Source organism: Dendrobates tinctorius, unplaced genomic scaffold, assembly GCF_039654945.1.
Source record: "Dendrobates tinctorius isolate UK_male_01 unplaced genomic scaffold, ASM3965494v1 ptg000125l, whole genome shotgun sequence".
NCBI classification, from domain to species: domain Eukaryota; kingdom Metazoa; phylum Chordata; class Amphibia; order Anura; family Dendrobatidae; genus Dendrobates; species Dendrobates tinctorius.
Window position 1 is genome coordinate 361,016 of NW_027361793.1, and position 23,553 is coordinate 384,568.

Below are 23,553 nucleotides of genomic sequence, written 5' to 3' on the forward strand. Positions count from 1 at the left end.
CTGTTTGAGGGTGTGCACAGGTGTCTTTTTATACTGATAACAAGTTTAAACAGGTGCCATTACTACAGGTAATGAGTGGAGGAAAGAGGAGACTCTTAAAGAAGAAGTTACAGGTCTGTGAGAGCCAGAAATCTTGATTGCTTGTTTCTGACCAAATACTTATTTTCCACCATAATATGCAAATAAAATGAAAAAAAAACAGACAATGTGATTTTCTGGATTTTTTTTTCTCAGTTTGTCTCCCATAGTTGAGGTCTACCTATGATGTAAATTACAGACGCCTCTCATCTTTTTAAGTGGTGGAACTTGCACTATTGCTGACTGACTAAATACTTTTTTTCCCCACTGTATATGCTGCTCAAAAAAGTGAAGGGAACATATCCTAATACAATGTGTTAAGTGTTCCCTTTTTTTTGGGCATTATATACAGGGTGGTCCAAAAGTAGGTGGACAGTATGTGTAATAGGGTTATGAAGGGATTGGCTGAAGAGGCGCACTTGATTGGCCGGCAAGTTCACCAGACTTGACCCCAATGGATTTTTTCTTTCGGGGAGTACTCAAGGACAAAGTTTATAGTTGAAAACCAAAAAGTGTCAGTGATTTGAAAAAATGCATAAGAGATGTGTGGCGCCCCTGAGGCTCAGTCGCCACAGAGGTACTGCACCTTCTCCTAAGGTGTGGTGTCCCACCATTAAGGTAAGTTGGAGGCTCCTGACCACGCTCCAACACTCGCACCCCACACAATAGAGTAGTTCAGCAAAACCACATTGCGGCTCCTTGCTTGGAGAGAAGCAGAGCACCTTTGGTGGTTCCCTGCTTGGAACAGTAGACGTGCTGGGAGGTGGGTGGAGTTCAGAATATATATATGAGCGGGATGGTTTAGGATTACAGGTCAGTCTGACAGGAGGTCAGTGAGAGAGGAAGCCACTCGGGAGGAGTGGGGATCCCTGGAAGAGGGATGGAGGAAGGAGTGCTGCAGCTGCCTCAGTGATCTGAGCCAGCTGGCACGGGAAAGGAAAGAAGGAGAAGGACATTGAACTGAAGCCTGAGCTTCCATAGAAGGGAAAAGACAAGTACGGAACGTAGGAGTAAAAGGGAACACAGAGGACGTGGGTTAGAGGAAGAACCCTGCCTAGAAGTTCTAAGCGCTAGGTCGGGGCCTGGTCCCCGAGGTTGTATGGACACTAATGGTTCTGCAGCAGACACCGGTGGAGTAGTGGGCTGTAAATGCACTACTCCCATCTAAGACTTGAGGGCACAACAGCAACACGGATAGAGAGCCGGGACTTAGGAATAGAGAGTCCCCGAAGCAGTCTACAGCTGTCTGCCATGCAAAGAGAGTTCTTGGGAACATCTGTCAGGAGGAACTCCAGTGTAACACAGTACTAGGAAATCTTCACACTTAAGGCGCTATAGAGGAGACGCTCAGAAAAGGCACATAAGTTGGCGGAGTGTGGAAGGGAGCATTCCATCTTGCCTGGAGGTTGACTGAGTCCCTGACCCGGAGGACACGGCATAGATGCGGGCACTACAGACTGTGAGTAAAGCTTTGGAACTACATGCCCTGGTTGTCCTCCATTCCTTCCTGCGTCGGTCCGCCTGGCACTGCTACTTCGCCTGGGCTGGACACTACACCATCAAAGTGTCTCCACATCTACACTGCCCTGGGACAACAGCCCTGCCTGTGGAGGGCTAGAACATCATTGCTGCACCACACCATCTGTCCCAGAGGATCTGTCTGCAGCGTCGGCTTAACACCTCCCTTGCCGAACACCACAGGTGGCGTCACGAACTATTCGTTTAATAACATTCACATCTTCCTATTGCTTGGGCGCCCAGGGCCACGGTCCGGGTCACCGCCACTGTGACACATCCCATTGATACCGGCCCGGTACCAAGTACCCCGCAGCCCTGGGAGGGCGACCCAACTTGGCGTCACGAACAGGATGCTGAGACCCGATACCATCGGGTTCTGTGCGCCTAAGATTTGTTGGACTTTTGAGAATGTGCAAAAGACCCAATTTAATAGACTGTGAAATGAACATTAAAAATGGCCGTTGGCGTGGAGAAGAAGGGCGTGAAGAGGTGGGAGATCCTAGGAAAAGGCCGCGAAGAGTCTTGGGCCTCCCCTGCCTGAATTACTATGTAACAGCAACATGGCCCACCCCCCCCGCGAGGGGTTCGTATACTGGCTTGGTATGGAGGCGCTGGAAGACGCCGCCCCCGGAAGGAGGGGCAGAAGCCAGTGGCGGGAAAGGGGCCGAGAGAGGAGGGAGAACGCCAGGACGCCATCTTGGAGAGAGAGGGAAGGAGGCCTGCGGAGCGCGGGGGAGTGGATCTCCCCGGCACCATGGCTGAAGGCTCCAACCCTGTAGCAGAGATGAACCGTCAGCAGCTGGAGGACGAAATCGCCCGGCTGACCCAATGTTTGCGGCGGAGGCAGGAGGCCTTGTGGAGGCTGACCTGGCAGCGCACCCAGGAGGGGCCTACATCTGCGGTGACCGCCGCCGCTGCACCAGAGCTTCCCCAGGCAGATTCAGTGGAGCCTGCCGCCGCCGTCGCATCGCCGGCAGCATCAGAAGCTCTTTGCTGCCACCACAGAAAGAATTATGAGGCCCCGGGAGCTGAAGCGGAGGAGGAGCTCCCGCCTGGACCTGACGCGGCCGCGCAGGTCCCACCAGAGGCCCCCGCGGACCTGGAGCCACCACCCGCTGCCACCGGCCCACTTCCACCGGCACCGGAGCAGAAATCCCCCCGCCAGGAGGCTCCAGGTACGTCCGATGCCCCGACACCTGGGAAAGCCCTGGGGTGCACCACGGTCGCAGCGGCTGGCCAGGTCGTGCTAGATCTGGTCTGGGACCGGGATACCAGTCTCCGGGGGGGAACACCGGAACCCCTGGAGGTGGCGCCGCAGTACCATACCAGCCTGGATCGGTCCCGGGAGGAGCGGGAGTATGATGAGAACTGGGCTAGTTGTCAAGCCACCATCCGGCAACTGGCAGCTGAACACCGGGAGAGAGAGCAGCGCCGGTAAGCGGTACTAGGCCCAGATTTGGACCGGAAGGAGCGGGTCCGTGCCGGTCATTATGGTCCCAGAGATGCGGCAGGTTGGGGCCACGTCCTAAACGTGAACTATGAGAGGGGGTTCGGCTTTATTCATGACCCTAGCCAAATCTCTGATCTATTTTTCAACCGGAGGGATGTGGAGCCTCACTTGAGGAAGGGACACCCTGCCAGGAACCTGAGCCCGGGAGACAAGGTGACCTTTACCAGACATGAAGGTCTCAGAGGCTGGTACGCCATGAACATCAGGCAAATCCCAGAGGATCTTATCCAGACCTGCAGGCAGAGACCACCTACTGCCCCCATGTGCCAAGATGTACCAAAGGTACAGAAAGCCACAGGTTTCACCCCCACAGGAAGAAGAGTACCTAAAGACTGCCCGTGCGTTCCTTTCATCTGGTAGCAGTTCCCAAGCTTCCAGAACCCCAGGAGGGGATCAGCATTAGCTACCTGTACCAGTAACTCTCGTTACCCAGGAGGGTTTATTTGCACCGTTGTGCCTTTTGTTCTATTTTTTGACCATCATGGTTCATTTTTGTTTTCCCAGTGTTGCTCTGCTTTGGTTGGCAGCCTTCCTATTGAACTAAGCGCTCATGAACTTGGAGTGATCCAAAAACTTTTGTTTGTAAATAGTTGCACCTCTTTAGGTGCCCTCTCTTGGTTTTACATATAGACACTTTGCGAAGATTAAGTCTACCTCATTTGGAGCATGACTCCAATCAAAGGACACTGCAAGAGATCCCGGGTGGGAGCGGTGTCCAGCACTTACAAGAATTATTGAAAAGTTTTAATGTGAAGTATTTGATGATGATGTGTTTTATAAGAGTATTGGTAACAAAGAAATGGCTTTTATATAGAATTAGGAATGGTTTGATACAGAGATGAAAGATTTGAATAAAGAATTGAAAATGTATTATATGGTGCATCACGGTTATCACTCAGAGTTGAGAGAAAGTAGAAAATGTGCACTAGAGAGAGAAAAGAAATGTGTACTAGAGATGGAAAGATGAAGAATACTGAAGTGATAGGGAGTAACAGATAATAGCACTTTGAATTAAGTAAAAATTGCACTTTTGACTTAGAATTTTAGATAGTTAATTAATAATTGTTGGTAACGTTCAAGAAGGAGTGCCTCTCACATTGGGAACTTTAGTATAAGAAATGTTTATTCAGCATTATAAAAATTTGTATGTTCCTGTACTGTCAACTTTGTTTACCTTGCATCCTGCGGACGTGCTGTGGTGCCCCTGAGGCTCAGTCGCCACAGAGGTACTGCACCTTCTCCTAAGGTGTGGTGCCCCACCATCCAGGTAAGTTGGAGGCTCCTGACCACGCTCCAACACTTGCACCCCACACAATAGAGTAGTTCAGCAAAACCACATTGCAGCTCCTTGCTTAGAGAGAAGCAGAGCACCTTTGGTGGTTCCCTGCTTGGAACACAAGACGTGCTGGGAGGTGGGTGGAGTTCAGAATATATATATGAGCGGAATGGTTTAGGATTACAGGTCAGTCTGACAGGAGGTCAGTGAGAGAGGAAGCCACTCGGAAGGAGTGGGGATCCCTGGAAGAGGGATGGAGGAAGGAGTGCTGCAGCTGCCTCAGTGATCTGAGCCAGCTGGCACGGGAAAGGAAAGAAGGAGAAGGACATTGAACTGAAGCCTGAGCTTCCATAGAAGGGAAAAGACAAGTACGGAATATAGGAGTAAAAGGGAACACAGAGGACGTGGGTTAGAGGAAGAACCCTGTCTAGAAGTTCTAAGCGCAAGGCCGGGGCCCGGTCCCCGAGGTTGTATGGACACTAATGGTTCTGCATTACTGCACTACGTGGAGTAGTGGGCTGTAAATGCACTACTCCAATCTAAGACTTGAGGGCACAACAGCAACACGGATAGAGAGCCGGGACTTAGGAGTAGAGAGTCACCGAAGCAGGCTACAGCTGTCTGCCGTGCAAGTAGAGTTCTTGGGAACATCTGTCAGGTGGAAGTCCATTGTAACATAGTACTAGATTTTCACACTTAAGGCGCTATAGAGGAGACGTTCAGAAAAGGCACATAAGTTGGCGGAGTGTGGAAGGGAGCATTCCATCTTGCCTGGAGGTTGACTGAGTCCCTGACCCGGAGGACACGGCACAGAAGCGGGCACTACAGACTGTGAGTAAAGCTTTGGAACTACATGCCCTGGTGTCCTCCATTCCTTCCTGCGTCCGTCCGCCTGGCACTGCTACATCCCCTGCGCCAGACACTACACCATCTAAGTGTCTCCACATCTACACTGCCCTGGGACAACAGCCCTGCCTGTGGAGGGCTAGAACATCATTGCTGCACCACACCATCTGTCCCGGAGGGTCTGCATGCAGCGTCGGCTTAACACCTCCCTTGCCGAACACCACAGGTGGCGTCACGAACTGTTCATTTAATAACATTCACATATTCCTATTGCTTGGACGCCCAGGGCCACAGTCCGGGTCACTGCCACTGTGACACATCCCACTGATACCGGCCCGGTACCGAGTACCCCGCAGCCCTGGGAGGGCGACCCAGATGCATTTCAGGAAATTAATACCCAGAGACATGTGCAAAAATGTTTGTGGAAGCGTAAGCGGCAGACTTCAAAGCTGTGCAAATTGTGATGGAAACCAGTTGGAGCACCTGCGTTGGTAAAATTTAAGGGCTTTTGTATTATGGTTCAGAATAAAATGTAATTGTCAATGTTATGCTTATCAAAATAAGTGTTATTATTTTCTGTCCACCTACTTTTGGACCAACCTGTGTATATATAAAACGCACATTGCATATAATACTATACAGACATATTATTATTAACCATTTGAGGGTGAGTGAAAATAACACCCAGGTGCACCTTTCTCCTTGTGCTCTCTGTGAACAGCCACCATTCATCAGCGGTAACGCAGCTAGCGCTTTTTTTACAAGCCCAAAAGCATTAGAGAAATGACGTCATCACCAGCGAGAAAGCGCGGGTCACATGACAGGTCGCCCCCTCTCATCCTCCTCTGCTTTCTCACTACCTCTGTTGCTAAGCAACCGTATACCAAGCGAAGATGAACCAAGAACCCGGTGAGCGCGCGATTACAAATCCAGCCCAGATCGTCTGCGCAGGCGTAATCGTGGGTTACTCACCCGTGAGCTCGGAGCTGCGCACATTTTGGCCACGCCCCCTTGCTGAGTGAATGTGTGGCGGGGACGCGCCTCTCCTGCATTAGCTTGCACTGTGCGCGACTCCGAGCTCGCCTTTCCTAGCTGATCCCTCCGCAGTGTAGCGGGCTTCTAGGAGAAGAATGTGCTGAGGAAAAACATGGCGGAGCTGCAGATGCTGCTGGAGGAGGAGATCCCCGGCGGCCGGCGGGCCCTTTTGGACAGCTTTACCAATCTAGAACGAGTGGCCGACTACTGCGAGAACAACTACATCCAGGTCTGTGAGGAAGATGGATGGATGCGGAGGGGGTGGAGGGATGGAGAAGGGAAAACGCGAGTGGGGGTGTGTGTGGAATACACACGACGACCCCGGGGACTGTGTATAGCATTGATTATTATATCCCGGAGGGTGATGGAACGTCACGCGTGTGATGCAGGCGTCCGTGCCCCGTCACGCGTGTGATGCAGGCGTCCGTGCCCCGTCACGCGTGTGAGGCAGGCGTCCGTGCCCCGTCACGCGTGTGAGGCAGGCGTCCGTGCCCCGTCACGCGTGTGAGGCAGGCGTCCGTGCCCCGTCACGCGTGTGAGGCAGGCGTCCGTGCCCCGTCACGCGTGTGAGGCAGGCGTCCGTGCCCCGTCACGCGTGTGAGGCAGGCGTCCGTGCCCCGTCACGCGTGTGAGGCAGGCGTCCGTGCCCCGTCACGCGTGTGAGGCAGGCGTCCGTGCCCCGTCACGCGTGTGAGGCAGGCGTCCGTGCCCCGTCACGCGTGTGATGCAGGCGTCCGTGCCCCGTCACGCGTGTGATGCAGGCGTCCGTGCCCCGTCACTTGTGTAGCAGAGTTGTCCATGCCCCGGCCCCCGTCACGTGTGTTATACACGCGTCCATGCCCTGTCACACGTGTGATGCACGCGTCCGCCGTCACTTGTGTAGCAGAGTTGTCCATGCCCCGTCACACGTGTGATGCACGCGTCCGCCGTCACTTGTGTTGCAGAGTTGTCCATGCCCCGTCACACGTGTGATGAACGCGTCCGCCGTCACTTGTGTAGCAGAGTTGTCCATGCCCCGTCACACGTGTAATTCACGCGTCCGCCGTCACTTGTGTAGCAGAGTTGTCCATGCCCCGTCACACGTGTGATGCACGCGTCCGCCGTCACTTGTGTAGCAGAGTTGTCCATGCCCCGTCACACTTGTGATTCATGCGTCCGCCGTCACTTGTGTAGCAGAGTTGTCCATGCCCCGTCACGTGTGTGATTCACGCATACATGTCCGTGCCCCGTCACGCGTGTGATGCAGGCGTCCGTGCCCCGTCACGCGTGTGATGCAGGCGTCCGTGCCCCGTCACGCGTGTGATGCAGGCGTCCGTGCCCCGTCACGCGTGTGATGCAGGCGTCCGTGCCCCGTCACGCGTGTGATGCAGGCGTCCGTGCCCCGTCACGCGTGTGATGCAGGCGTCCGTGCCCCGTCACGCGTGTGATGCAGGCGTCCGTGCCCCGTCACGCGTGTGATGCAGGCGTCCGTGCCCCGTCACTTGTGTAGCAGAGTTGTCCATGCCCCGGCCCCTGTCATGTGTGTTGTACACGCGTCCATGCCCTGTCACACGTGTGATGCACGCGTCCGCCGTCATTTGTGTAGCAGAGTTGTCCATGCCCCGTCACACGTGTGATTCATGCGTCCGCCATCACTTGTGTAGCAGAGTTGTCCATGCCCCGTCACACGTGTGATGCACGCGTCCGCCGTCACTTGTGTAGCAGAGTTGTCCATGCCCCGTCACACGTGTGATGCACGCGTCCGCCGTCACTTGTGTAGCAGAGTTGTCCATGCCCCGTCACACGTGTGTGATTCACGCATACATGTCCGTACCCCGTCACACTTGCCACAGACGTGCACAGGACTGTCTTGTCCCCCGCAGGTCTAGGGCTGCTTTGGAGTGGTGGCGGCCGTGGTCTCTGCCCCATTGTTGGTAGCGGAGTGTTGGTGAAGGATGCGGTATTATATCTCTGTTATTATACTGGTATATTACTGCCCCGTATGTCTCCGTTGCTGCTGCCAGTTGTTACCGGCTTGCGCCACATTCATCACTGCCTCGGTCATATAGAGCAGATACTGAGGCCCCCGACCGGTCCTGGTCCCACCTGTAGCTGCCCGGCTCATAGTCTGTTCTACGCTCAGCAGCCTGTCATTCCCTGCTGGCCAATGATCATCAGTCAGTCCGGGCTAATGCCCGTGTCTCTCCATCTTGTGATAGTTGTATGTCACGTGACTTCATCGTACGGAATAACATTGTCCAGTCCTCGGGCCCACCGTCAGCGGAGGTCCTCTGTGGCATCATTTTTCACTGTTCTGGTGATCTATAACTGACCCTGCCATCCTGTATTGTGATGTCCAGATTTCTACCATCACATGGGATCTGGATCATCACAGTTTGATGACATTTGTATAATTACAGTTTTGTTTCCTCATCTTCATGAAGTAAACTATTTTCCCCAGGAGTAATCCAGTGTAAAAACAACGACCCCAAAACTGAGCTTTACATACCCTCCCTTCTTCCAGCACTGTGTTTCAGCTGCCCTGGCCTCTGTTTGGCTGCAGCGCTGATTTCATGTTGCCAGCACTGCAGCCAATCGCTGAGCGGCTCTTTGCTTCTACATTGCTGATGGCACAGATGCATTGCTGGACCCAGGGGGGGTAAGGAGAGCTCATTTTGCTTAGTTTTGTACACTGAGCTACGCTGGGGAGAATAGTATACATAGTCATGTGGTAATACAGCAGTGTTCAAAACTTCATATTAGTGCCGTAAAGGTATATTTCCGTGCTGAAGGAGACATCTGTGTTGGTGGAACCCAACAAGTCTGCACATAATGGAAATAAAAAGGTTAATTATTCTTTCAGCATCAAGTTGGGATCCGACTACTCCAACCCCAGCCATCAGCTGTTTGCGGAGGGTCTTTGTGTGGCGCAGCATGGAAATGTAGAATTACATGGTGCCGATCCAATGAATGGATGAGCATGCAGTAAAGTCCAGCGGAGCGGCCGTCACTTTACACGTTGACGTCCCAACATCAATGTGTCAGCAGTAAATATCTGACTAATCCTAGGAGCTGTGTAGTGCGTGCTCTGACATCTACCAGGCGTATGCCATTCACTGGCAAATATCCTCTGCTAAAAATGGAACAAACCAGTATCTGTCTCTTTTTTTTTTTTTTTTTTTTTTAGAAAGACAGATTGTAACATAATTCTGAAAAAACAAAACAGACTTGGCACATAAAGCCTGTGACCAATTATTGAATATCAGCTGTGGGAATCGTATCTTTCTCATGAACAATCATATTTGTGGCCATTAATTTTTTGGGGGATGAAGTATGTTAAAAATCACATTGTACGATCATAGAATTAGTCAATAATAATAATAATAATAATAATGTTTATTTTTATATAGCGCTAACATATTCCGCAGCGCTTTACAGTTTGCACACATTTCATCACTGTCCCCGATGGGGCTCACAATCTAAATTCCCTATCAGTATGTCTTTGGAGTGTGGGAGGAAACCGGAGTGCCCGGAGGAAACCCACGCAAACACGGGGAGAACATACAAACTCTTTGCAGATGTTGTTCTTGGTTGGATTCGAACCCAGGACCCCAGTGCTGCAAGGCTGCAGCGCTAACCACTGAGCCACCGTGCTGCCCCTAGTCAATAAAAGAAAACTAAAAAAAATCTTGGAAAGGAGGTAAATCAACGCTTCCACTCAATTGAGCTTTAGAAAAGCTGAGACGTCGCACTGGCAAGTAAGGCTGTGTGCCCACGTTGCATTTTCTTTAGCGTTTTTGAAGCGTTTGTGCCGGCTCAGATGCTTCAGAAACGCTTGAAAGAAGCTTCCCATTCAATTTAATGCATTTTTGGCTTTTTGTGCCAATGCATGTGATTTTTCCGCGCAGAAAATGCTTAGCGGCTTAAAACGCAGCATGCTCATTATTTTCCGCATAGGTCCACGTTTTTAGCTGTTTCCAATGTTTCCAGAAAACGCGCGGAAAAAAACGCATCAAAAACGTGCGGAAATAAAACGCGCATTTTCTGTGAGGGAGTCCGTTTTTTTGAGCGTTTTAAAATGCTAACGTGGGCACATAGCCTAAAAGTTTCTTTTATTTAATGTGCTTCCTCTACCAAGTTTTGGATTCTGTGTAACTGGTGGATGAAGTCCTGTGACCTGTGCACCCTTCGAACTATCCAGTGTTGTGCTTTCCTTTACTATTGCAGGTAACATTCACACGTCAGTGATTTTTTTTTTTTTTTGTCATACACTAAAACAGATTCTGATTTCCATCAGTGTTTGGTCAGTGTGTCACTTTTTACCATCAGTGTTTGGTCAGTGTGTCACTTTTTACCATCATTGTTTGGTCAGTGTGTCACTTTTTACCATCATTGTTTGGTCAGTGTGTCACTTTTTACCATCATTGTTTGGTCAGTGTGTCACTTTTTACCATCATTGTTTGGTCAGTGTGTCACTTTTTACCATCATTGTTTGGTCAGTGTGTCACTTTTTACCATCATTGTTTGGTCAGTGTGTCACTTTTTGCCGTCAGTGTTTGGTCAGTGTGTCACTTTTTGCCGTCAGTGTTTGGTCAGTGTGTCACTTTTTGCCGTCAGTGTTTGGTCAGTGTGTCACTTTTTACCATCATTGTTTGGTCAGTGTGTCACTTTTTACCGCCAGTGTTTGGTCAGTGTGTCACTTTTTACCGTCATTGTTTGGTCAGTGTGTCACTTTTTACCGCCAGTGTTTGGTCAGTGTGTCACTTTTTACCATAATTGTTTGGTCAGTGTGTCACTTTTTACCATCATTGTTTGGTCAGTGTGTCACTTTTTACCATCATTGTTTGGTCAGTGTGTCACTTTTTGCCGTCAGTGTTTGGTCAGTGTGTCACTTTTTACCGCCAGTGTTTGGTCAGTGTGTCACTTTTTACCATCATTGTTTGGTCAGTGTGTCACTTTTTACCGTCAGTGTTTGGTCAGTGTGTCACTTTTTACCGTCATTGTTTGGTCAGTGTGTCACTTTTTACCGCCAGTGTTTGGTCAGTGTGTCACTTTTTACCATCAGTGTTTGGTCAGTGTGTCACTTTTTACCGTCAGTGTTTGGTCAGTGTGTCACTTTTTACCGTCAGTGTTTGGTCAGTGTGTCACTTTTTACCGTCAGTGTTTGGTCAGTGTGTCACTTTTTACCGCCAGTGTTTGGTCAGTGTGTCACTTTTTACCATCATTGTTTGGTCAGTGTGTCACTTTTTACCGTCAGTGTTTGGTCAGTGTGTCACTTTTTACCGTCAGTGTTTGGTCAGTGTGTCACTTTTTACCGCCAGTGTTTGGTCAGTGTGTCACTTTTTACCGCCAGTGTTTGGTCAGTGTGTCACTTTTTACCATCATTGTTTGGTCAGTGTGTCACTTTTTACCGTCAGTGTTTGGTCAGTGTGTCACTTTTTACCGTCATTGTTTGGTCAGTGTGTCACTTTTTACCGCCAGTGTTTGGTCAGTGTGTCACTTTTTACCATCAGTGTTTGGTCAGTGTGTCACTTTTTACCGTCAGTGTTTGGTCAGTGTGTCACTTTTTACCGTCAGTGTTTGGTCAGTGTGTCACTTTTTACCGCCAGTGTTTGGTCAGTGTGTCACTTTTTACCGCCAGTGTTTGGTCAGTGTGTCACTTTTTACCATCATTGTTTGGTCAGTGTGTCACTTTTTACCGTCATTGTTTGGTCAGTGTGTCACTTTTTACCGTCATTGTTTGGTCAGTGTGTCACTTTTTACCATCATTGTTTGGTCAGTGTGTCACTTTTTACCATCATTGTTTGGTCAGTGTGTCACTTTTTACCGTCAGTGTTTGGTCAGTGTGTCACTTTTTGCCGTCAGTGTTTGGTCAGTGTGTCACTTTTTGCCGTCAGTGTTTGGTCAGTGTGTCACTTTTTGCCGTCAGTGTTTGGTCAGTGTGTCACTTTTTGCCGTCAGTGTTTGGTCAGTGTGTCACTTTTTGCCGTCAGTGTGTCACTTTTTACCATCATTGTTTGGTCAGTGTGTCACTTTTTACCATCATTGTTTGGTCAGTGTGTCACTTTTTACCATCATTGTTTGGTCAGTGTGTCACTTTTTACCGTCATTGTTTGGTCAGTGTGTCACTTTTTACCATCATTGTTTGGTCAGTGTGTCACTTTTTACCATCATTGTTTGGTCAGTGTGTCACTTTTTACCGTCAGTGTTTGGTCAGTGTGTCACTTTTTGCCGTCAGTGTTTGGTCAGTGTGTCACTTTTTGCCGTCAGTGTTTGGTCAGTGTGTCACTTTTTGCCGTCAGTGTTTGGTCAGTGTGTCACTTTTTGCCATCAGTGTTTGGTCAGTGTGTCACTTTTTGCCGTCAGTGTTTGGTCAGTGTGTCACTTTTTGCCGTCAGTGAATTTCTTATATGCTAAAATCCAAAAATATGTGTGTAAAAAATAGGAACAGCACAAAATACCTTAGAGCAGTGCACGCTTCTCCAGACACCTCAATGTCCTTAGATAAAAGCAAAAAAAAAGAAAAAGCAGCACCAAAATAGTAGTGGTGTGAACTGTTTAATAGGCTAGTGGCCACTAAGCTTTTAAACAGTTCACACCACTACTATTTTGGTGCTGCTTTTTCTTTTTTTTTTTTTTTTTTTTTTTTATATATAATGGCAAAACGTCTTATACATTTGACAATGTTAAAAGTGGACATCATGCAGGTCGCAACGTGTGCCGTCAGCGATGGTCACTGTCCCTAAAGGCCCCTTTACATTTAGCGATGCACCAGCGATCCCGACCACGATATGACCCGGTCAGGATCGCTGGTGCATCGCTAAGTGGTCGCTAGTGAGCTGCCACACAGGCAGATCTCACAGCGATGCAGCAGCGGTCGGCGGTCGCACTTACCTTTCAGACGCGACGAGGGTGTCCGTCTACCGCCTGCATCCATGGCTCGCTCGTTGGCGCCAGCAGGAAGCCGATGACAAGAAATGGACCAGGCCGATCTCACGCGATCAGCGATAGCCAGCGGGGGAGCCGGTCGGAGGTAAGTATCACATGTAGCGATATCGCTAGCAATATCGCTGCCGTGTCACAAAACCGGTGACGCTTTAGCGATATCGCTAGCAATCTCGCTATGTGTAAAGCCCCCTTTAGAGTTTTATTGCTAATTTTCTGTGATTCTGATCGAAATTGAACGTGTCTCCCTTTTTTTTTTTTTCTTTTTTTGTTTGTTTTTGCTGACCTCCTGGTCTCCAAAAAAAGCAGACTCAAATTAGACTATAATGCTTTTGTCAGCCCCATAGACTTGTATTGGTGATTTTAATCCTTGACTTTGCTTGAGAAAAGAAAAAAGCCCTCATTTTTTTTTTCTTTGCACCCCCGGTATATAGTGTAGTAGCTTAATCATATGGTATTGTAATGAGTTGGTGTGGCACATAGAGTACCCACCCGAGCAGGTAGACCATGCTGGAATAAGGATAATTACCGTGATTTGTGTGCTGTGAAGGTGGTCACATACTCGAGTAATCACTAGTGACATGAGAAGGTTTCCGTTACGTGACTGTATTGTTAGATGTCTATGCCTTGGGTCGTAATGTCATAGACCTTTTTTTTTTTTAAGAGAGGGGATGCTCTGCAGATTTTCAGTTAGCTGCATCCTGTGCTGGCACACTGTTTGATCAATTTTCTATTGATAAAATGTAACAGAAAACATTTAAAGGGAATCTCAGTACAATCAACCCTCCTAATCCGTCTATATGGTAATGCAGGTCGTGGAAAGTGGAATAAAATGATACCTTGATAGCTGATCCGATGTTTTATTCATGGGTAATACACATTTTTCTTAATATTTAAATTATCTGTTAAGATCTATGGGCCTGACATACAGTAGATCTCCCTTAGAATCTGAATTCAGGGTTTATTTTAAATGAAGGGTGGTGTTACCAGTGTGAGACATGTAATAACTAACAGATTGCTCTCCTGATATAAATGTCTCACACTAGTAACGCTGCCTTTCATTTAGGGTATGTGTACACGTTGCAGATTTGCTCTTGTAAAAATCTGCTTGGAATCTTCCTCTCTTGGCAGAAAACGCAGTTGAAAATCCGCGCTTTTTTGATACAATTTTGATGCGGATTTGCAAGCTAAATAAAAATATATTATTTAACAAAAAAAAATTGTGACGTCATTTCCTTTTCCAACCTCTTTTTTTACATTCTCCATTGAAGACCATAATATCATTACATACCATGTTCAAATATAATGTTTACACGCAAATGACAAATGTAAGTGAATGAAAAAATATCCATCTGAGGATCAGTGAAGTATCCACTTTTTTCACATTTAATTTTGAGTGCTGCCTATTTTTTTTCCTTTTGTCATTTTGGCTGTTTGGACACTGCTGAATAGGTTTTGCACCTGCTGTATTATTTTGGTAGTGCTGCCCATTTTTCTTGATTCTATATATATATATATATATATATATATATATATATATATATATATATATACGCACGCACGCGTGTGTGTGCCTATATATATATATATGTGTCAGCCAGATGCCCTCATTAATAAAATGGTACATAAGGAGTTAAATAAGACATATACACACATACAGACACACATTCTGTGTCACACGCAATATCTGTTTATTTTACAAAAAATAATAATAAAAAAAATACGTGGGCTCCCGCGTAATTTTAATAACCGGAAGAGGGAAAGCCGACGGGTGAGGGCTGATGCTAATATTCTGGGTAGGAGCCAATATCCATGGCCCCTTCCCAGGCTATTAATATCAGCTCACAGATGTTTGCTTAGCCTTTACTGGCTAGTTTACAGGGGAACCCCAGAAAAAAATTGACATGGGGTCCCCCTATTAAATCAAACAAAGGTTAGGCAGACAGGTGCAAGCTGATATTAATAGCCTGTGAAGGGGCCATTTATATTGGCACCCCCCCCCCCCAGGCTAAAAAACATCAGCTCTCAGCCGCCCCAGAAATGGCGCATCTTATAGATGCGCCAATTCTGTCACTTAGCCTCCGCTCTTCCCACTTGTAGTGGTGGCAAGTGGGGTAATATTTGTGGGGTTGACGTCACCTTTGTATTGACATCAAGCCCACAGCTTAGTAATGGAGAGGCGTCTATAAGATACCTATCCATTACTAATCCTATAGTTAAATGGTAAAGACACAGCCAGAATAAGGTCCTTTATTGGAAATAATCACACACTCCTTTATTGAATCTTAATTAACCATACTTACTGAACGCCTAATCCCCAAATCCCTCGTCTCCTCCAACAAAAATAAAATATACCAACACAAATACTCACTGGTCTGACAAAGTCCTAAATAACGAGTGTCCCACGATGATCTCATGTGTAGAACAGTCTCATCGGGAGATGTGACTGCTCTACACGGCTCAGGTGATACAATGAAAGGTCACCGGAGTTTGTGCTCTCAAGGGGCATCACTGCTATGTGAGAATTTTCTCACGCAGTGGTGCCGCAAGTGACAGCACATACTCCGGTGACCTCTCTGATGGCAGCACAGTGATACACTGCAGGAGGATACAATTGAACACAGTCGCCGGATGATGGGACTACTACTGTCCCATTATCGGCTCATGCTGTCACTGTTATGTGACACCAGACATAGCCGTATGAGAGTACTCCCATCAGACAATGCCTGGCTACACACATTTTCCGCTCACGCACACATTCTCCGCTCACGCACACATTTTCCGCTCACGCGCTCTTCCTCCTTCCTTTCTGCTGCTAATCTGCAGACCTTTTTACACCTGCGGTTTGGCTGTGGATTTGGCTGACTCAATGTAAGTCAATGGGTGCAGAAACGCTGCAGATCTGCAAAAAGAATTGACATGCTGTCATCCTCGCGGATGTTTTCTGCAGCATGTTCACAGCAATTCTGGATTTCCATTGATTAACATTGGATGGGCAATACTTTGCGTATTTGGTGCAAATCCGTGCGGAAAAAATGCTGCGGATGCGCATAAAAATCTGCAACGTTTGCACATAGCCTTAAAATAAACCCTGAATGCAGATTCTCAGAGAAATCTGGGTCCAGCCCATAGATCTTAAAGGGGATATCTTATTATCTTTTGATATGGGGCTAAGAACTAACAAGTTGGTTGTTGCTAAATGCCTGCCTGTTCTGTCCGGCCCTGATCTCTTTAATAGACATTCACATATTAAGAAAAACCTGTAAACATGTATAGATGGCTTAGAAAGGTAGATCCTCCTGACAGAGTCCCTTTAACCCCTTCCTGACATGAGACGTACTATCCCGTCCACGGTACCCGGGCCCGTATGACCGGGGACGGGATAGTACGTCTACCGCGATCAGCGGCGCCCACGTGGTGAGCGCCGCTGATCGCGGCCGGGTGTCAGCTGATTATCACAGCTGACACCCGGCACAATGTGTCAGGGGCGGTCACGGACCGCCCCCGACACATTAACCCCTTGCACACCGCGATCAAACGCGATCGCGGTGTACCGGGAGTTAAAGGGAAGCATCGGCAGGGAGGGGGCTCCCTCCGTGCTTCCCTGAGCCCCCCACGGCAGCGCAATGTGCAGCGCTGCTGCGGGGGACTCCTATCCTCCAGGCCCCCGAATCCAAGATGGCGACGGGGGCCTTCGGGGGCCTGGGGAAGCTGGCTTCCTCTGTGCCTGCAAAGCGCAGGCATGAGGAAGCCTTGTGCACTGCCTGTGACAGATTGCTGATCTGTCACAGTGATCTGTGATGTGACAGATCAGCGATCTGTCACAGGACAGTGATGTCCCACCTGGGACTATGTAATAAAGTAAAAAAAAATTTAAAAAAAGTGTAAAAATAAATTAAAAAAAATCGCCAAATAAATTAGTAAAAAAAAAAAAAAATATTCCCCAATAAATTCATTTTTTTAAAATAATAAAAAAAAAAAACAATAAATGTACACATATTAGGTATCGCCGCGTCCGTAACGACCTGCCCTATAAAACTGTCCCATTAGTTAACCCCTTTAGCGAACCCCTTAAAAAATAAAAATAAAAAACGAAGCAAAAAATAATGATTTATTATCATACCGCCAAACAAAAAGTGCAATAACGCGAGATCAAAAAGACGCATATAAATATCCATGGTACCGCTGAAAACGTCATCTTGTCCCGCAAAAAACAAGCCGCCACTCAGCATCATCAGCAAAAAAATAAAAAAGTTATAACTCGCAGAATAAAGCGATGCAAAAATAATTATTTTTTATATAAAATAGTTTTCATTGCATAAAACCGACAAAAACATAAAAAAACGACCTAAATGAGGTATCGCTGTAACCGTACTGACCCGAAGAATAAAAGCGCTTTATCAATTTTACCGCACGCGGAACGGTGTAAACGCACCCCCCCCAAAAGAAATTCATGAAACGCTGGTTTTTGTTCATTCTGCGTCCCAAAAATCGGAATAAAAAGCGATCAAAAAATTTCACGTGCCCGAAAATGGTACCAATAAAAACGTCAACTCGTCCCGCAAAAAATAAGACCTCACATGACTCGGTGGGTCAAAATACGGAAAAATTATAGCTCTCAATATGTGGTGATGCAAAAACTATTTTTACAATAAAAAGCGTCTTTTAGCGTGCGACAGCCGCCAAACATAAAAACCGCCATAAATAGTAAATCAAACCCCCCGTTATCACCCCTTTAGTTAGGGAAAAATAATAAAATAAAAAAAATGTATTTATTTCCATTTTTCCATTAGGGTTAGGGCTAGGGTTAGGGCTAGGGGTGTGTTGGGGTAGGGTTAGGGCTAGGGTTAGGGCTAGGGTTAGGGTTAGGGCTAGGGTTAGGGTTAGGGTTAGGGCTAGGGTTAGGGCTAGGGTTAGGGCTAGGGTTAGGGCTAGGGTTAGGGCTAGGGTTAGGGGCGTGTTGGGGTTCGGGTTGGAGTTAGAATTGGGGGTTTCCACTGTTTGGGCACATCAGGGGCTCTCCAAATGCAACATGGCGTCTGATCTCAATTCCAGCCAATTCTGAGTTGAAAAAGTCAAATGGTGCTCCTTCCCTTCCAAGCTCTGCTATGCGCCCAAACAGTGTTTTACCCCCTCATGTAGGGTATCAGCCTACTCAGGACAAATTGCAAAACAATTTTTGGGGTCCAATTTCTCCTGTTACCCTTAGGAAAATAAAAAATTGGGGGCAAAAATATCATTTTTGTGGAAAAAAAATGATTTTTTTATTTTCACGTCCGAGTGTTATAAACTTCTGTGAAGCACTTGGGGGTTCAAAGTGCTCACCACACATCTAGATAAGTTCCGTGGGGGGTCTAGTGTCCAAAATGGGGTCACTTGTGGGGAGTTTCAATAGTTTAGGTACATCAGGGGCTCTCCAAACGCACATGACAACCGCAGACCATTCCATCAAAGTCTGCGTTCCAAAACGTCACTGCTTCCCTTCCGAGCCCCGACGTGTGTCCATACAGTAGTTTTCTCCCACATATGGGGTGTCAGCGTACTCAGGACAAATTGGACAACAACTTTTGGGGTCCAATTTCTCCTGGTACCCTTGGGAAAATAAAAAAAATGGTGACTAAAAGATCATGTTTGTGGAAAAAATACGAATTTTTTATTTTCACGCCCGGGCGTTGTAAACTTCTGTGAAGCACTGGGGGGGTCAAAGTGCTCACCACACATCTAGATAAGTTCCTTGGGGGGTCTAGTTTACAAAATGGTGTCATTTGTGGGGGGTTTCCACTGTTTAGGTACATTAGGGGCTCTCCAAAGGCAACATGACACCCGCAGACCATTCCATCAAAGTCTGCATTCCAAAACGTCACTACTTCCCTTCCGAGCCCTGACGTGTGCCCATACAGTAGTTTTCTCCCACATATGGGGTAGCAGCGTACTCAGGACAAATTGGAAAACAACTTTTGGGGTCCAATTTCTCCTGGTACCCTTGGGAAAATAAAAAAAATGGTGACTAAAAGATCATGTTTGTGGAAAAAATACGAATTTTTTATTTTCACGCCCGGGCGTTGTAAACTTCTGTGAAGCACTGGGGGGGGTCAAAGTGCTCACCACACATCTAGATAAGTTCCTTGGGGGGTCTAGTTTACAAAATGGTGTCATTTGTGGGGGGTTTCCACTGTTTAGGTACATTAGGGGCTCTCCAAAGGCAACATGACACCCGCAGACCATTCCATCAAAGTCTGCATTCCAAAACGTCACTACTTCCCTTCCGAGCCCTGACGTGTGCCCATACAGTAGTTTTCTCCCACATATGGGGTAGCAGCGTACTCAGGACAAATTGGAAAACAACTTTTGGGGTCCAATTTCTCCTGGTACCCTTGGGAAAATAAAAAAATGGTGACTAAAAGATCATGTTTGTGGAAAAAATACGAATTTTTTATTTTCACGCCCGGGCGTTGTAAACTTCTGTGAAGCACTGGGGGGGTCAAAGTGCTCACCACACATCTAGATAAGTTCCTTGGGGGGTCTAGTTTACAAAATGGTGTCATTTGTGGGGGGTTTCCACTGTTTAGGTACATTAGGGGCTCTCCAAAGGCAATATCACACCCGCAGACCATTCCATCAAAGTCTGCATTCCAAAACGTCACTACTTCCCTTCCGAGCCCCGACGTGTGCCCATACAGTAGTTTTCTCCCACATATGGGGTATCAGCATACTCAGGACAAATTGGACAACAACTTTTGGGGTCCAATTTCTCCTGGTACCCTTGGGAAAATAAAAAAATGGTGACTAAAAGATCATGTTTGTGGAAAGAATACGAATTTTTTATTTTCACGCCCGGGCGTTGTAAACTTCTGTGAAGCACTGGGGGGGTCAAAGTGCTCACCACACATCTAGATAAGTTCCTTAGGGGGTCTAGTTTCCAAAATGGTGTCATTTGTGGGGGGTTCCACTGTTTTGGTACATCAGGAGTTTTCCAAACGCGACATGGTGTCCGATCTCAATTCCAGCCAAAAACGTCAAATGGCGCTGCTTCCCTTCCGAGCTCTGCCATGCCCCCAAATAGTGGTTTACCCCCACATGTGGGGTATCAGCGTACTCAGGACAAATTGCACAATAACTTTTAGGGTCCTGTTACCCTTGGAAAAATAAGAATTGAGGGTGAAAAGATCATTTTTGTGGAAAAAATATGATTTTTTAATTGTATGGCTTTATGTTATAAACTTCTGTGAAGCCCATGGGGGTTCAAAGTTCTCACCACACATCTAGATAAGTTCCTTAGGGTGTCTAGTTTCCTAAATGGTGTCATTTGTGGGGGGTTTCCACTGTTTTGGTACATCAGGGGTTTTCCAAACGCGACATGGTGTCCGATCTCAATTCCAGCCAAAAACGTCAAATGGCGCTGCTTCCCTTCCGAGCTCTGCCATGCGCCCAAATAGTGGTTTACCCCCACATGTGGGGTATCAGCGTACTCAGGACAAATTGCACAATAACTTTTAGGGTCCTGTTACCCTTGGAAAAATAAGAATTGAGGGTGAAAAGATCATTTTTGTTTAAAAAATATGATTTTTTAATTGTATGGCTTTATGTTATAAACTTCTGTGAAGCCCATGGGGGTTCAAAGTTCTCACCACACATCTAGATAAGTTCCTTAGGGGGTCTAGTTTCCAAAATGGTGTCATTTGTGGGGGGTTTCCACTGTTTTGGTACATCAGGGGTTTTCCAAACGCGACATGGTGTCTGATCTCAATTCCAGCCAAAAACGTCAAATGGCGCTGCTTCCCTTCCGAGCTCTGCCATGCGCCCAAATAGTGGTTTACCCCCACATGTGGGGTATCAGCGTACTCAGGACAAATTGCACAATAACTTTTAGGGTCCTGTTACCCTTGGGAAAATAAAAATTGGGGTGAAAAGATCATTTTTGTGGAAAAAATATGATTTTTTAATTGTACCGCTGTACGTTATAAACTTCTGTAAAGCCCTTGTGGGTTCAAAGTTCTCACCACATATCTAGATAAGTTCCTTGGGGGGTCTAGTTTCCAAAATGGGGTCACTTGTAGGGGGTTTCCACTGTTTAGGTACATCAGGGACTCTCCAAACGTGACATGGCGTCCAATCTGAATTCCAGCCAATTTTGCATTGAAAAAGTCAAACGGCGCTCCTTCCATTCTGAGCTCTGCAATGCGCCGAAACAGTCGTTCCCCCCCACATATCAGGTATCTGCGTACTCAGGACAAATTGCACAATAACTTTTGCAGTTCAATTTCTCCTGTTACCCTTGGTAAAATAAAAAAAATTGAACCTGAAGTATTTTTTTTATGAAAAAAAGTTAATGTTCATTTTTTTTTTAAATATTCAAAAAAATTCCTGTGACGCACCTAAAGGGTTAATAAACTTCTTGAATGTGGTTTTGAGCACCTTAAGGGGTGCAGTTTTTAGAATGGTGTCACTTTTGTGTATTTTCTATCATATAGACCCCTCAAAGTGGCTTCAAATGTGATGTGGTCCTAAAAATAAAATGGTGTTGTAAAAATGAGAAATCGCTGGTCAACTTTTAACCCTTATAACTTCCTAACAAAAAAAAATTTTGGTTCCAAAATTGTGCTGATGTAAAGTAAACATGTGGGAAATGTTAGTTATCAAGTTTTTTGTGTGCCTTATCTCTGTGATTTAAGGGCATAAAAATTCAAAGTTGGAAAATTGCGAAATTTTCAAAATTTTCGCCAAATTTCCGTTTTTCTCACAAATAAACGCAAGTTATTTGAATGAAATTTTACCACTAACATGAAGTACAATATGTCACGAGAAAACAATGTCAGAATCACCGGGATCCATGGAAGCGTTCGAGAGTTATGACCTCATAAAGGTACAGTGGTCAGAATTGTAAAAATTGGCCCGGTCATGAACGTGCAAACCACCCTTGGGGGTGAAGGGGTTAAAGGGAACTTGTCACCTGGTTTTTCCATTCTAAACTAAAACCACCACCATTATATGCTCTACTACTGACCAAGCTCCAATTTTCCCTTGCATATGCTAAAAAAATACCTTATGTATTTCTGGTATACAACGCGGTCTGGTCTGATGGGCCTCTTTTCTTGGCGCTGCCTCTTTGTGCAGAATTGCTGTCATCCTGGCTTGATTTATGTGGATTACACATGCTTCATCATCCACAGATCACTGTGAATCTTGTACCTGTGTAGCTGAATTGCAGGCCTACGCCTGAGATCTATGCTGTGCCCTACTAAGGGTAGGTCAGAGTCCTATAATGTGCTGGCACCTCTTAACCTGTAAGTGAAGTCGGTGTCGGCACATGCATAGAACAGCACTTTGCTCTGCCCTTAGTGGTCTGCGCTTCTACTGTACAGGTACAAGATTTGGGCTCATCTGTGGATGGCGTAGGACACATCATCTGCATCAATCCAGGACGGCAAGGGGAGAGCAGGGCTTATGTACAGGTTGATAGACTGCAGGAATAGAGCAGATAAAAGTGGTGACTTTAATTTATAATGGGAAAACCCAGTGACAGGTTCCCTTTAATGCATCAGTAAAGTGATGACCAAGGTTCCTTCATTCTGATTTACATGACCATGATTAGATGACAGCTATAATTTTTTGACTTTTGTATCTTTATATCATTTTGATTGTAACCATAGACCATTTGTATCCATCAGCGCTTTTTGCTTTGGATTTGTCTTTTGGTCCCACATAGATTTTATTAGGAATGTTATAAATCCCAGAAATAATCTGGTCACATAGCCAGGAGATAAGAAGGATGTGGCACTGATGCCGCAGTCTGTTACTAGTGATAATAATCTCTCTGTTTTTCTCCCTTTCTTAAGTTTTACTTTTTTTTTATTGCTGACGTATTGTGCAGCATAGTTTGTACAATGGGCAATAGAAAAACCCCAAGATCCTGGTAACCATTTAATCAATACCTTTTAAGAATTGTTTGTCCATTCATTGACACACAAAAATGCTTAAAAGTGGTTTTCTGGTGTTTTATTATTATTTATTTATATAGCACCATTGATTCCATGGTGCTGTACATAAGAAGGGGTTACATACAAATTACAGATATCACTTAAGGCGCCGTCACACTAAGGCTAGTTTCACACTAGCGCTTTTGAGCGCAGCGACGGCTGCCGCTAAGCCCCGCCCCCTGCCGCACCTCCACCGGTAGCTCCGCCTACCGGCGCATGACGCTGCATGCATGCTGCGTCCCATATCTTTATCACTGGGGGCGCAGGCCGTGCGCAGTATGCGTTTAACGGCGCATGCGCCTTTTTGACGGTGCGCCGAGCGCAACCAAACTGCAGCAGGTTGCGTTTGGCGCAGGTCGGCGCACCGTCTAAAGGACGCATGCGCCGCC

At 46.7% G+C, this 23,553-nt stretch overlaps 1 protein-coding gene across 30 annotated transcripts in view; it reads left to right on the forward strand.

Annotated features, from left to right (window-relative positions):
• Positions 1–6,177: 6,177 nt before the first annotated feature.
• ABI2 (abl interactor 2) overlaps positions 6,178–23,553 on the forward strand; it is a 152,383-nt gene continuing 135,007 nt past the window's right edge. For 14 of the 30 annotated variants that reach the window (XM_073541835.1, XM_073541843.1, XM_073541836.1 and 11 more), the window contains exon 1: positions 6,179–6,492. In XM_073541835.1, coding sequence (XP_073397936.1) covers positions 6,376–6,492 — 117 coding nt within the window. In that variant the 5' untranslated portion in view covers positions 6,179–6,375. Of the gene's footprint in view, positions 6,493–23,553 lie in introns of all 30 variants that reach the window. The other 16 variants (XM_073541831.1, XM_073541832.1, XM_073541838.1 and 13 more) reach the window with 3 other exon arrangements.